General features: G+C 51.1%; 6 protein-coding genes across 6 annotated transcripts; 3 read left to right on the top strand and 3 right to left on the bottom strand.

Annotated features, from left to right (window-relative positions):
* Positions 1-478: 478 nt before the first annotated feature.
* On the top strand, positions 479-1,102 carry UREG_07710 (uncharacterized protein; the record flags this gene model as incomplete). The annotated part of the gene is made up of 2 exons (XM_002582891.1): positions 479-522; positions 622-1,102. 2 exons carry the CDS (start codon positions 479-481, stop codon positions 1,100-1,102), a joined length of 525 nt encoding a protein of 174 aa, XP_002582937.1.
* A 2,289-nt stretch (positions 1,103-3,391) lies between these two features.
* Positions 3,392-3,881, bottom strand: UREG_07709 (uncharacterized protein; the record flags this gene model as incomplete). The annotated part of the gene is made up of 2 exons (XM_002582890.1): positions 3,392-3,727; positions 3,777-3,881. The coding sequence occupies 2 exons, from the start codon at positions 3,879-3,881 to the stop codon at positions 3,392-3,394; spliced, it is 441 nt and encodes a 146-aa protein (XP_002582936.1).
* Positions 3,882-4,867: 986 nt separating this feature from the next.
* On the top strand, positions 4,868-5,911 carry UREG_07708 (uncharacterized protein; the record flags this gene model as incomplete). Its single annotated transcript, XM_002582889.1, has 1 exon — positions 4,868-5,911. The coding sequence occupies one exon, from the start codon at positions 4,868-4,870 to the stop codon at positions 5,909-5,911; it is 1,044 nt and encodes a 347-aa protein (XP_002582935.1).
* Positions 5,912-6,505: 594 nt separating this feature from the next.
* On the bottom strand, positions 6,506-8,164 carry UREG_07707 (uncharacterized protein; the record flags this gene model as incomplete). Its single annotated transcript, XM_002582888.1, has 5 exons — positions 6,506-7,006; positions 7,095-7,338; positions 7,400-7,548; positions 7,631-7,905; positions 8,026-8,164. The coding sequence occupies 5 exons, from the start codon at positions 8,162-8,164 to the stop codon at positions 6,506-6,508; spliced, it is 1,308 nt and encodes a 435-aa protein (XP_002582934.1).
* A 643-nt stretch (positions 8,165-8,807) lies between these two features.
* Positions 8,808-12,016, top strand: UREG_07706 (uncharacterized protein; the record flags this gene model as incomplete). Its single annotated transcript, XM_002582887.1, has 2 exons — positions 8,808-9,154; positions 9,217-12,016. 2 exons carry the CDS (start codon positions 8,808-8,810, stop codon positions 12,014-12,016), a joined length of 3,147 nt encoding a protein of 1,048 aa, XP_002582933.1.
* Positions 12,017-12,672: 656 nt separating this feature from the next.
* On the bottom strand, positions 12,673-13,723 carry UREG_07705 (uncharacterized protein; the record flags this gene model as incomplete). The annotated part of the gene is made up of 4 exons (XM_002582886.1): positions 12,673-12,705; positions 12,830-13,202; positions 13,305-13,597; positions 13,670-13,723. The coding sequence occupies 4 exons, from the start codon at positions 13,721-13,723 to the stop codon at positions 12,673-12,675; spliced, it is 753 nt and encodes a 250-aa protein (XP_002582932.1).
* Between the last annotated feature and the right edge of the window lie 904 nt (positions 13,724-14,627).

Raw genomic sequence — 14,627 nt, 5'->3', positions numbered from 1 at the left:
CCGCGTCATCGGGGTGGTCGGGGTCGATAAAGAACTGCTGGGCGTTGGCGAGGATTTGTGCATCGCCCAGGGGGTCAAATGTTCGGTCGAAGAGCATAAGTAGGGTGCCATGGTAGAAGAAAGACTCGACGCAGGTACGTTCAAATACGAGGACGGACTGGGAAGAGGTTCTGGGCTTGGGGCGCCTGAGCTTCAACAGGTTGCCGGCGGCGATAACGTGGTGGCCCGTCTGCGGGAAGCCTTGGGTTTGGGCATTCTGGTCCTGTCAGCGGAGGTTATAAACGGACAGAGTCCTGATCAACTCACCTCCCAGAGGCATAGTAGAATTGTAGTTGCTAGCAGGCAGTCCTCGCTGCCTTGATACCTGGCCGAAGCAAGCCCTTCCCGCAGGTTCTGGATCGAGAAGTGGTAGCACTTGAGGCCCAAGTGCAGATACGAGTCGTCCCGTCCGCACAGTTGAAGCGCCGTGATTGCAAGCATGGCCCCCATCAACGGCGGGAACTGGACCGCCAGATTCAGGATGTGTGTCTGGTCCGAGTATTTCGCCAGGGATCGCGACCGCACGAGGGTTGGGAGAAACGAGCTGGCAAAGTAGCAGTAGAGATTGAAGTGCTCCTCCAGGTCAAAGGGCGACGGCATCGCAGCAAAGGACGGCAGGAATGCTGGAATGTCGGGCGGCGTAGAGCAAACGGACACCCAGCTGCCCGGCGAGGATCCGGCCTGTGAGTCGACTGTTCCATTGCTGCTGGCGGGCGATGGGCGACGGCGCCGCCTGTCGACAGGCTGGAACTCCGAGGGCCATGTGCAGCTCAGGCCGTTGCGAGAGCAGCCGGCACAGCGCGGTTTCTTCTCATCGCATTTCTTGCGGCGTCGACGGCCTGTCACGGTTACCGGTCAGCACGGTATCACGACAGATGCGGGCGGCTGTTCTCACACTCCAGACACCCTGTTCGCGTTCGAAGTCTTGCCACGGATGCAACGGTCATTTGGCACGTCTCTGGGAGCTATTCTCCATCTCTTCGCGACAAGAGGTCCCGCTGCGATTCAGCAGCAAGTCAGCTATGAGTCTTCGGGTATTCGCACAAGCTGGAGCTTCTTTTGAACTTTGCTAACTGTTGAACTCACTAATAGTTAACTAACTAGCTTCGTAGCCGGATCAATTCCGATCGGCACTTGTTTCGGCGATGGAGACAATCAGATCATATCGACGAGCATGGAAATTGATATTTGATGCTGCAACATGCCCACGGATGGAGCAAACCTGAAGCAGCAAAAACGGCTGGAGCAAGCATCGACGGAGATCCCAGCTGACAAGCTATAAAGCACCGTCCAGGCGACCCTCTTGACTTCAACGAACTGATATACTAGCATCCAGATGGCGTCTCCGGTGCTGATTATATAACTGCTACCACACTCCCTCGCACAGCAGATCGTGTTCGCATCCCTTTGCCGGGACTTTTCTTTCTCGACCAAGCCCGTGCCGCCACGGCGTTATATATACCCCGATTTCTATCCCTGTTGGCCGGTGCGTCGCCATGACCAAAGAAACCGCCCGAGTATATCACGGCCTCCTTGCGTCAGGCGCTCGCGGCACATCGACGGAACAACGACTCCTCCCATCTTGGCTGGCGAATTCGAAGTGATTCTGCGTTTTCCCCATTCCCCCGGGAATGGTCCTTGTCTGCGTGCTAGTTGACGAGCCTGTGCCGCTGCTGTACTACTCAACCGGATAATATAAACACGGCGTGCTGCCAAAATGACACCGATTGCCGCATTTGGATTTGCAATATATATATTTCTTTCCCCCTCCGATGCAAAATCTGCGGCTTCAGCTCTGGAGGAGAACTAGAATCTGGGCACCCGTGCGTTTGTGTGAAGCAAGAGCCGGTTCAGAATACCATCCCACGGAACATTTCACGGGCTGCACTTCTCAGCTAACCTTGGTTTATAATTCTGCCTGCGTCTACATATGAATGCTTGTTCTCTATATTCTCTTGCGTCTAATGGCTTCTCGTGCATTTTCGCTGATCCAATAGCCAGCTTACAGTCGGGGTTTCGCGCGAATATTTGGTTTATATATTTTGTTCGATTCGAGACTCCGCGGCCTACGATGTTTGGCTCACTGTGTGGGTTTGTTGGTGACAGCTCTATAACATTGGAAGGGTTATTTCTTTTAATTCTTTTATTTCAATGTGCATGTTGGGCGACATCCCCTATATGTGAATGGCCCAAACAGATCAAGATCTCAAATATACGACTATAGTCAAAAGGTACTCTATTAGCAGCCATTTCTTGATATAAAACGCGTTTATCACAATGTCCCTATCATCGTTTGTAGTTGATCCGAGGACGCGATCCTAACACGGGCGGCATGGCTTCATGTATTGAAGTGGGCAGTCGTGGGAAGGCACTCTCCCATGTGTATGTGCCTCGGTAGGGGTGGTAGTAGGGTGATGGAATGGTGATCGATTGTATATGCTCATCAACAACAAACCCAACAAAAAGAACAATATCATAGGGAAGCAACAAGGTGAGGATAGGGTGCTCTCGATCATGTACGGCGGCGGAATCTCCTCATGCTAATCATATAGCAACAATGTGCAAACAAACAATGCCTCCATACTGGAAGGTCAGAATAGTAAGAACCTCACACATAGAAAGAATAGGCTGTAGTATAATCTATCTAATGAGTAAGAACATGTATGAAAAGTGTGTTATAAGATTGTCTCTTCTCTCGAAGGAGAGACTCGACCCAACCTTTATAGTCAAGGTCGAGTATGAAAGGATCATGTCGGTGAAAAAGTAGATGTACACAGGTTTACCCACTGCATACCTCCCTGGCATGGAAAATCGCCGTCCCCTGGCGAAAAGATCAGACAAAAACAAGAGACAAAAGAAATAAAAAATAATTAAAAAAGCAATCTAAGTACATGCGAGAATGTCAATTTAGGCTCACAAAGGAAAGCACAAAGGAAATAACATAAGCAACAGCATAATGAAGATAACATAGGAAAATGAGAATAGAAATGAAGGAATGGTGCCATTTAATAGTGGTCCCTGGTGTTATCGTCCTCCGGTACAGGCGACGAACGAAGAAGGTTGTGTGGTTCTGGTGCTGGTCTTCCGGTAATTCTCGCCACATGGTACAATTCTGCTCCATAACACTCCCTTTCTAGTTGGAACATTCACCAAATGAGATTGGGAATCCTAGCTCGGGCACACTGCCTTCAACTATGAATATACTGTCTGGCAGCAGTCTCATTGGGGCCAAAAAGAATGTCCAAATCTGCTATTATCTGCAGATTTGTCCACCTCTTTCTTCCAACTAAGGCATCTGAGATATGCCCCATCCCTTCTAAATGAACGGCAGCAGGGAATGAATATGGAATCATCAAGTACCAATTAGAATGCCCTGAAGGAGATGTTGGTCCGGGTGATAGGTCTCTATGGGCATTTGCAAGTTGTGACCATGTTCCGCTCTCCAACACCGTGACCGTCGATAATGACAAGTGTCTCGCGCGGTGTTGAAGACACCTGTCAATGGTATGGCCAGAATATCTCTGGCCATACGAGCCACTGTTGGGAAGGCTGACTCCAGGTTCTGCCACTGTTCCAACAGAGGCATTGACCCAGTGGTCAGGTTCTCATCATTGAGATATCGTTCCATCTCATTCTGAGAATTCCCATGTCCCCTAAACGACCTCTTAAAAAGGATATTCTCGATATCCTAACAATAACATCAGTATAGAGTTATTATCATTTGAATAATGACATACCTCGTCATGGGACAAGAGTATTTGGATTCTGTAAAAGAACCACTCCTGTCCCATCCAGGCTTCCTCCAAGCCATCCACCGAAGAATATCTCAACAACAAGTTCATGAAGTGGCAACACCATCCACTCCACGCTTAGCTGTGAGACAATGGGTCATAAAAGACCCCGGGGGGCCTATAAATTGTGTGTCAGCAAAGAGCTCCGACAGATGTGCTAAAGATAACATACTTCTCGGGTTCCCCCTAGCACAGCTCAGCCTCGAGTGTATACTGCTGATGGCAATCAATGCCAATAGACAGTATACCTCTTTATTGAGGCCTGGAGTGTCTGTCATCATGGAGCTGGTGCTCTAGCTTCCATGATGACAGACACCCCAGAAGAACTTGGCCATATTTTTCCCTGTATGAGCTCTATGTAGATCTGAATTGCTCAACCAGAATCTAGAGATTTATATACTCCGCTGGTGAGTCACAGCGCCCGCTCCTGTCTTCCATTCTGGCGGAAAGTCGCAGCAAGTTTGCCTGGATTTAACTGCAAAGTGAACTTTAGACACAAGATGATGGAATATATCCGGCTATTTGCATGTCCTGGTTTCAACTTGCTTTGTTCGACATCAAAGAATAGCCAGCAAAGGGACGCAATAAAAGAATGTACGCTTTCAAACTGCACAAAGGAGTGCTTTCTCTTGGGTGACCTCTGCTACGGAATGGAGCGCATAAAGACGTCAAGACTGTTACAGGGTTGATAGATTGATTGATAGCTTCACTCTCTCCTTTTTCTATTGAATAGTTAATCCTCACCAAATGTAAATGGTAAAGAACCAAAAATATCCTTCACTATCGCTTCATGCGTAAACCTCGCCTCGGCGCTGCGTGCTTTTGCTGCTTCTCACGGCTAATCCTGGGCCGCGGTTCATCGCATCTTGTGGAGATCCAACACCACGAGAGGGGGACGGCGGGTTTGACTATGGAGGGCAGCTCGAGGACAGCTGCAGCGTTCATCTTCATATATCATCACTGTCGCTCTTCTCCGCCTTGACCTGTGATACCCATTCTCTATCCAGACACTCGCAATCCATCGAATACCTTCCACCATGGCCCAGCAAGTCAGAACCCCCCTCTGCGACCTCCTCAGCATCCGCCATCCCGTCCTCCTCGCCGGCATGGCCCGCACCTCAGGCGGCCCTCTCGCCGCCGCAGTCTCCAACGCCGGCGGTCTCGGCACCGTGGGCGGACTCGGCTACACGCCCGCGCAGCTCGACGAGATGCTCACGGAGCTCAAATCGCACCTGGACCAGCCCAATCTGCCCTTTGGCGTCGACCTGGCCCTGCCGCAGGTCGGCAACGGCGCCCGCGCCACAAACCACGACTACACCCACGGCCAGCTCGACGAGCTGATCGAGGTCACCATCCGCCACGGCGCGAAGCTATTCGTCTCCGCCGTCGGCGTCCCGCCCGCGCGCACCATCCGCCGCCTCCACGAGGCCGGCATCCTGGTCATGAACATGGTCGGCGCCCCCAGACACGCTGAGAAAGCCATGCAGGCCGGCGTCGACATCATCTGCGCCCAGGGCGGCGAGGGCGGCGGCCACACCGGCGACATCCCCTTCTCCGTGCTCATCCCCGCCGTCGTCGACGCCACGCGCAAGTACCGCTCGCCGCTGACCGGCCAGGCGCCGCTGGTGGTTGCGGCCGGCGGCGTCAATGACGGGCGCAGCCTGGCGAGCGCGCTCATGCTGGGCGCCGCGGGTGTGTGGGTGGGCACGCGCTTCGTTGCGGCCGAGGAGAGCGGCGCGAGTCGCATGCACAAGGAGGCCGTCGTGGCTGCTGGGTTCAACGAGACGATTCGCACCCTGGTGGTTTCGGGACGGCCGCTGCGCGTGCTGCCGAATGAGTATGTCAAGGAGTGGGAGAGGAGGCCCGAGGAGATCAGGCGGTTGACGGAGAGCGGCGTGGTCCCGCTGGCGCACGATATGGAGGAGGGCAGGGATGTCGATCTGCCCTTCTTGATGGGTCAGGTTTCGGCTCTGGTGAAGAAGATCCAGCCTGCAAAGGAGATTGTGGACACCATGGTTGCTGAGGCCGCGCAGATGCTGCGGCTGGGTAATACGTATTTGGTCTCGGGGAGCAAGTTATGATATTAGGATACTCTGTTACGACTTTTGATCCGCTGCGCATTTTGTTAGCGTATGAAGCTGGTTTGATTTCCTGTATATATCTCTTTGGAGTAGTCGACATCACTGTCAACCTTTTGACTTGACAATCCATGATTCTTATAGCAACCCTCACCATAATTTATTCATGGCAAACGGGTAACATCAGGCTCATCGGTTCGTCAAAAAAGCTGCACTGACGCTACCTCCAGTTACATACAATGTACATCAAAGACCATCCACAGTCCGAATCGGTAACTGCAGCATATCAAGACGAGGAAAGGTATGGTTAGGCCAAAGCAGATCAGGATGGAATTCAACAGTTGATAGTAGCAATGAACCATGGGAGTGGACAGAATCCCACGATGGAAATCAGGGCTCTAAGAATAAATCACACAATAGCAGAGAGGCATAATACCAACACGTTAGAAAGTGGTCGTGGACCCGAGATATGCCAGAATCGTATGGGGAGGAAATGGAGTTCATTCCATTCATGCCAGGCGCGGTGCGTGGCCCCTGACGACAAGGCCATGGCGGATGACGCCAACCTCTCCCATTCGGCGAACACTAACAATCGAGTCAATGCTTGTATCCATTGACAAGGTTGCGGTTGCCGTTGGATCTCGCCTCGGCCAACGTTGGCGGCGGCGGAGGCCCAAAGACTGGCTTCTCTGTCGGCTTTGGCCCAGTCATATGCTGATGATGGCCGTCTCCGTCAACGTAATCACCGTCCTCGCTTAGTTCTTCTTCGTCTTCATCTTCGTATTCGTCGTCATACTCGCTCTCCGTGCCTTCATCGTCCACATCCAAGTCCCCTGCCAGTGCCTGACCCCGGCCCTGTTGTTGCATTCGCCGGCACAATGCCTCCAAGTTATTGCTCTTCTTACGCCACTTTTCAAGCTCTTCGTTGTTTCGGGTGCGTTCTTCCGCCATTTCAAGGATGTTTCGATTCGTCTGGTCGTGTTTGCGGGTCAGAGTGAGATTCTCCTTCTCAAGCCGTTTGGTCTTCTTCGACATTTCTTCCATTTCCTTTCGGAATGTCATGAAGAGTTCGTTGCTGTTGTTGAGCGTATCTTCGACCTACGAGCTTTGTCATTAACCATCGATATGATAATCATAACCGCTTGGCAATGGTAGGAGATAAACAGGAGGGAAACCAGGAACACACTTGTTTGAACTTTTCGACATATATATTAAGCTGGCTTCGCAGCTCAGCCTCGGTATGCGAAAACGTCGACACCTGTGAGCTCAATGCACGGCATCTTGCCGACTCCGTCTCGGCGCCTCGACGTTGCTCTTCGTACTTTGCGGTTAGACTCTGGATCTCGGCGTCTTTGCTTCTGAGGAGGGACTTGTAGTGTTGTTCGCGGAGCTCGAACTTTTCGCCGATAGTTTTGATCTTTGCACGAAGCCTAAGTCATAGTCAGAGGCGCTGCGTCCTTTTTGTCCGTAAAGCGTCCACGTGCCACTTACGCCTCGTCCAGGTCGATATCAATCTTTTCCACTCTGGGGTTTCCTTTTTGCGCCATCACATCTTGGATATCAAACAATAGCGAATCAAGGCGCTCGTTGACGATCCCACGAGCTCTCCGTTCCGTGTCTTCGAGTCTTTTGTTTTCATCCTGTAAACCATACGATCACCGATCAGACATTGTCCTGTTGCTGGAAAGATATATTCGCAAAGGTCCGTAGTTGGTAACCCACTTTGACTTTTTTATTCTCTTTTGTCAACTCTCGACACAGCTTCTCCAGCTTATCCTTCATCGTGGCCGTCTTGTTCAGCTCGGATTTGCCCTTGTCCTGGTCCTTCTGTAGCTGGTCGGCCCGCTTCTTGCTCTTGGCGTAGTCTCGATCTAGTTTCTTCATGTCGGCAAGCAGCTCCGTGTACTTTTTATGCACGGTCTCTAGGCGGGTCATGGGGGACTCGATGGTGTTCAGAAGCTGGTTCAGGTCCCGAGTGGCCTTCTTGACCTCGCGTTCTACATGCAGAGGGTCAGCACCGTACTCCGGTTCGCTTCTGCGCAACCAAGCGACATTCTAAAAGCAAGACAGCCTCTGACCGTCCGTATCAGCGACACATTCACATCAGAATCACGTACCAATCTCCGCTTCTTGGTCCTTTTCGCCAGCCGCATCTTGTTCGAGCTGAGAGATCTTGGCAGCCAATAACTTCGAGGTTTCTGTGGGATCGGCCGGTTTCTTGCCCTTTGCCTTCTTGTTCATGCCGCCTGGAGCCATTGTCGCGGATTTGACAGAGGGAGGGCGTCCGGTGGAGAAGTTGGAACTGGCAGGGCTCAGAGGCGATGAGTAAGAGTGGTTGATGCTCGAATGGGGGTGCGACGAAACAGTTGCCATCACTTGGCCGCAAGCCGACCGAGATCACCAATTCGAGTCGAGCCGGCTCACGGAACGACCTCTTGCTCGCCTGGTCGACGCCCCAGCGCTTCGATGACGGTCTCGTGCTCTGCGTGCGCAGTCCTTCAGAGTTTTCCACAACACAAGCAGCCGCGATTGACACACAGCAGCCGAGCCACGACGCAACGGGGAGGGCAGTTCAGACGAAACACCAGACACAAGTTCTCGCCGCCGGTAGGGAAGTGTTACGACATTCGAGTATAAGCGGCCGGGAGTGCAGAGTGTGTGGTCTTTCACTGCAGCTGAACGAGAGCAGCGAGAGTTCGGAGAGAGAAAGCAAGAGGGGAGCCGGACGTGATTGGCCGCTGCCGACTAGTGCGCTGCTCCAGCACGTCTTGGCTGCTGGCGAGATTTCACGACGTCGACGGCGAGCAGCAGAGCATCGAGGGCGGCGTTCTGTGCATCTGGCGTGAATCTGCGCGTGGACCTGGACGTGTGAGACTGGCATAATCCGCAGATTCCAACGATGCTTCGGTCTTCGACGCGTGCGCTGAGGCAGGGAGCCTCCAGGCTGCGAAATCCGTGTCTACAGCTTCTCCCAGGCATACGGGCAGCGTCGACGGTGACAGACCTCAGTGCCTATCCTTCTGTCGGAGAGAAGCTCCATGGCTTTACGGTTGCTGAGAAAAAGCATGTCCCAGAACTCCATCTCACTGCCGTTCGCCTAAAGCATGACACCACCGATGCCGACTACCTGCACGTTGCGAGAGACGACAAGAACAATGTCTTTGGCATCGGCTTCAAGACGAATCCGCCAGATGCGACGGGTGTGCCGCATATACTGGAGCACACTACGCTCTGTGGCAGCGAAAAGTCAGTGCTGCCAGCTCTGTATATGATTTTAAACGCAAGCTTATACTCATGGTCTGCTCTAGATATCCTGTCCGAGATCCCTTCTTCAAGATGCTTCCCCGGTCTCTTTCCAACTTCATGAACGCCTTCACCTCCTCCGATCACACCACCTACCCGTTCGCGACCACCAATAAGAAAGACTTCCAGAATCTGCTCTCGGTCTATCTCGATGCTACACTACACCCGCTCCTCAAGGAAGAGGATTTTAGACAGGAAGGGTGGCGATTGGGCCCTGAAAACCCCAGAGCTGCGGAGCAGAAAGCCGGCGATGAGCCTGCTCCCGGTGGCGACATCGTCTTCAAAGGGGTGGTGTACAATGAAATGAAGGGGCAGATGACGGACGCCAATTACTTATACTATATCAGATTCAAAGAGCACATCTTCCCCGCCTTGAACAACTCGGGAGGTGACCCGCAGCATATTACTGAACTTACGCATAAGCAACTCGTTGACTTTTCCAAGAAGAATTATCATCCGAGCAATGCGAAGCTATTCACCTATGGCAATATGGCTCTCAGCGATCACCTACAGCAAGTAGGCGCCGTTCTGGACGGCTTCCAACGGGCTTCTTCGGAACTAGACGTCAAATTACCCAGAGATTTAAGTGCTGGCCCTGTGACTTACACTGTCAACGGACCCATGGACCCATTTACAAGCGAAGATAAGCAGCACAAAACTTCGATTTCCTGGCTTGCCGGCGACTCAACCGATGAAGTTGAAGTCTTTTCCCTCGGTATCCTATCCTCACTACTCCTGGATGGATATGGCTCTCCCATGTATAAGGCGTTGGTCGAAAGTGGACTTGGCTCATCTTTCACGCCAAATACAGGGTTGGACACGTCCGGCAAGGTCCCAATATTTTCCGTCGGGCTAAATGGTGTATCAGAGAGTGATGTACCCGCTGTCAAGCAACGGGTCGAACAGGTATTCCAAGAATGCTTAGAAAACGGCTTCAATAATGAAAAGGTCATGGGCTATCTGCATCAACTGGAACTTGCGCTGAGGCACAAAACCGCCAACTTTGGACTTGGAGTGCTAGAGAAAACCCTGTCAGCCTGGTTCAATGGATTCAATCCAACCCGAGAACTCGTGTGGAACGACATTGTTAACGAATTCGAGAGACGGTGGAAGAAGCCGGCATACTTGGAGACCCTAATGAAAACTTATTTTATGAATGACAAATGCCTAACGTTTACGATGGCTGGTTCTCCCACGTATAACCAAACATTGGCAGAAAGAGAAGCTGTCCGTAAAGAAACCAAAATGACAGACCTCGCCACTAAATATGTCTCAACCGGTAAAGCCATTGAGCATCTGAAAAAGGAGGAGCTCGAGCTCCTAAAAGTTCAAGAGTCAGCTCAGCTTGCAGACGTTAGCTGCTTACCCACTGTGCATATAACGGATATTCCGCGAGAGATGGAGCGGAAACCGGTGAGAGAATCAAAAATTGACGGTGTTGAGGTTGTCTGGCGTGAAGCACCAACCAATGGCCTTTCTTACTTTCAAGGGTTAAATATATACGAAAATATCCCTGACGAGTTGAGATTGCTACTTCCACTCTTCAACGAGGCCATCATGCGACTTGGGACGGCCAAGATGACCATGGAACAGTGGGAAGACTTGATTAAACTAAAGACCGGGGGCGTTTCGTCTTCCACATTTTCCGTCTCGTCGCCGTTCGACCTAGGCAAGTATACAGAGGGCCTTCAGCTATCCGGCTATGCGATGGATAAAAATATACCTGATATGCTTGACATAATTACAACTCTCGTTACCGAAGCTGATTTTTCAAGTCAATCTGCGCCGCAAATGGTTCAAGAACTTCTTCGCTCTAACACGAACGGTGCGCTAGATGCAGTTGCGGGTTCAGGACACCGCTTCGCTGTGAATGTTGCTGCTGCCGGGTTGTCTAAAGGTTTCTGGATCCAGGAGCAGAAATCGGGCTTGTCTCAGATCCAAGCTGTCGCCGATCTCCTTCGAGATGCTGAAAGCTCTCCAGAGAAGTTGCGACAACTCATCGAAAAGTTGCGGTTGATCCAATCTTTCGCCGTTTCTAGGTCTTCTAAACTTCGTATCCGTGTTGTCTGTGAGCCGGGAAGCTCAAGTGAAAATGAAGCTATCATTCAGCGATGGCTAAGCCGTTTACCGAAGACTACTGCACCGCCACTCACAAATGGCGCTACCAGTTTTAAGCCTTCACCGAGCAAAATTCTTTATGATCTCCCATTCCAAGTATCATATTCTGGCCTCGCACTCAGAACAACTCCATTTATAGACCCTGATAGCGCGCCCCTCAGCGTTCTATCTCAACTCCTAACCCACAAGTACCTGCACCCGGAAATCCGAGAGAAGGGTGGCGCATACGGTGCTGGCGCCTCTAACGGCCCGATTCAGGGCCTGTTCAGTTTCTCCAGCTATCGCGACCCAAACCCAATGAATTCTCTCAAAGTCTTCAACAGCAGTGGCGCCTTTGCACGGGACCGCACCTGGTTACAGAGGGAGCTAGATGAAGCCAAACTTGGCATTTTCCAATCCCTTGACGCTCCTATGAGCGTGGACGAGGAAGGCCAGCGGTATTTCCTGACCGGAGTCACGCAAGACATGGATCAACGTTGGCGTGAACAGATCCTGGATGTTACGGCCCAGGATGTAAACAGAGTGGCTCAGAAATACCTCGTTGAAGGAACTGAGAGTGTTTTCTGTTTACTCGGCAATAAGCAGAATGCATCCAGCCTTGACGGATGGGACGTGAGAAGCTTGTCGATGGGCAGCAATGCGGAATCGGATCCCATCACCCATGATGCTGTTGCGGACACTGCATAAGACGTCCATCTGACGCTTGCCTTTCCTCATCGGATATACATGCAGTTTATGCATGATTGTACTCTATGATTGGCATATCTCTCCGTTGTACTGTACATTATTGCTTTGCATTTGATTTGGCGCCATTTAGAGGAATTTTGATTGTCTTTTGGTAATAGACATCTGTATATTTATACTATATCCCATCTCAGCAATCTTTGTGTTTACACTGTTCTTTGCTATCTCTTTCTTTTTCGATTTCTATCGGTTTCCATCTTGTGTTGGCTCACCAAAGGGGTTCCTTCGCGCTACTCAGAACAGAGTTGAACACGTCTTCCAACCTCCCGTCTCCATGGTTGGCAGATCACAAGTCCCTCGGGAATCAAACCCGAGAAAAGCGCAACATTGATGAAATAGCAAGGTGGAGCAAGGCGCCATCGGTGCGAAGCTCTCTCCTTCCCATGGTATTGTCGTTGCTTTCGGCCTTCCAACACGGCGCGTACGCGTGCACTGTGATGGTTAGACTGTAGTAAAGACATTACCTTTGGGTGGGATGGGTTGCCACGCTGAAGACGTTTTGTTTCTCCTAAGTGCTTTTTTGCTTCCATTTTTCAGACCTGCCTCAATCCTAAGAGCCTACGGAGGGCGGACTAAAAATGAGAAGACATGCAAGGCATTTAAATATGGTTCTTTGATGAGGTGTAAATCGGCTGATGGAACGTTTAGTTCATCATTTTACTCCCCCTTGATGGCAACTCCTCTCAGCCTTACATATCCTAACCATTTACTCCCATCTTCTTCTCTTGAAATAACCGATTCCAGTACTTCACACACCTCTCTAACTGCATCCTCCCTCTTTCCTTCATCTAACGCCTCCAGCGGTGACGCGCCCATCAACCGCACCCACCCTTCGATCCCTCCCTTCTCATCAGTCGTCAACTTGGTAGGCCGATATTCCATCTCCAGCCTCTCCACTCTGAAGCCAATACCTTCAAGCGTCTTTCTCATCCAGGTCTCTGATGGGAAAAACCACGGCATCACTTGCCGAGCTGCCTCGATTTTCACGCCCTGGTGCACAAGAGCTGCGATGATCGCAGCATGGACTTCAGGAACATTCCCGTGCCCTCCCATTTCAAAGATAAATGACCCGTTCGGTTTCAGACACCCATGGATGGCCTGCAGCACCGCAACGCGGGTGGTAGGATCTCTAAGGATCCAATGAAGCGCGGCGTTTGATACTCTTTGCCCGTCAAAACGATCAGCCGGAAGATTTTTGCAAATCATACCAAGGCCCAGGTGCCAAACTCACACTTTGTCCCACGTTGCGCTCGCAACACTTCCCCCCTGCAGCTCTTGATCTAGATACCGACAATCAACCGTCCTATACTCCGCATTCCCCCTCGCAAAATCCCTCTTCGCTGCCTCGATCATCCCCTTTGAAGCATCCAAACCCAACACGTACTCCACTCGATCCACAAAGTTGGCAGTGAACTTTCCATCTCCGCAGCCAATATCTAGCACCCGGTCCGTCGGTTGCGGGTCAAGATAATGTAATATCTTTTGAGTCAAGCGGGGCACGAAAGCGGCGGATGCGCTGTACGCCTAGATTTTATAGTTTGTGGTTAAGTAGAGATAACTTGTTCGGGAGTACGGGGCGGGGGAGGAATGGGCTACCTCTGCCGTCCAATGATCCGCTCCCGCTCCGCTGGTTGGAGCCTGGGTTCCCATTATTTGTCGCGGAATCGTCCGCCTGTTCTTGGGTCTTGGCTTTCCGCTCCGCTCGGAATCAGAGTTTGGGGACTAACGAAGCGAAACAGTGAAAAGGAATAGATAATGAGATATTTAAAAGAACTGTTAGAGAAGAATTAATTAAGATATTTCATCTTGTTCGACAATGATATAACCCTGGGGCGAGGCGGGGATGATCCGATATCGGACCAGCCAGCCTCATGCTAGCATGGTCACCAGCGCTTATATACGGTCGTCTGCGATGTCGGTTCTCGAGGGTATGAAAATGAGCTCTAGATAGCCTATGACCCTGGTGGTGCAATTACAGGGACTTTTCGTGGTTGAAAACACGAAACTAGACCGTTGTCGGAGGCTTTGGTTCATTGGGCGGGAATGGAAATGTAGATGAAATCCATGAGATGAAGCACTTTGCAAGCTGATTGCACGAAGCTGAAGTATACGGAGTTCAAGGGAGTGAGAGAGATAGTGGGACCTGAGTTGGCCAGTTTCTGGTAGGCAGTGTTGGATGAGAGCGGAATTCGCCGTTGGTTTCTAATTGCTGTTTTTGCTTTTATTTCTTTCGGTTTGTTGATGGATTTATGAACCATTCATCACTCTAACTACTATGTAATGCGCAAGATCCGAGCTATCGGTCCGTTCTATGACCCGGTGACTTGTTCCGAGCTGTCGGTAGGATTTCCGAGCACACACAGTACGCCCTTCTTCAGATCGATCTCAATCTCGGAAGCAGGCATCGTTCCCGTACATTTGGCACTGTAAACGCGAGAATCACGCATTGATTGCCCACTAATAAAGCGCGAATGAAACAACGCTGATCCTGAAGTAGTAAAAAAGTCCCCACGGTAAAAGGCACACTGCTCCATGCCGCTAGGAGAAATCGGAA

Source organism: Uncinocarpus reesii, genomic scaffold (assembly GCF_000003515.1).
Source record: "Uncinocarpus reesii 1704 scaffold_5 genomic scaffold, whole genome shotgun sequence".
NCBI classification, from domain to species: Eukaryota; Fungi; Ascomycota; class Eurotiomycetes; order Onygenales; family Onygenaceae; genus Uncinocarpus; species Uncinocarpus reesii.
Note: the sequence above shows the minus strand (reverse complement) of the source record. Positions and strands in the feature narration are given on the sequence as shown.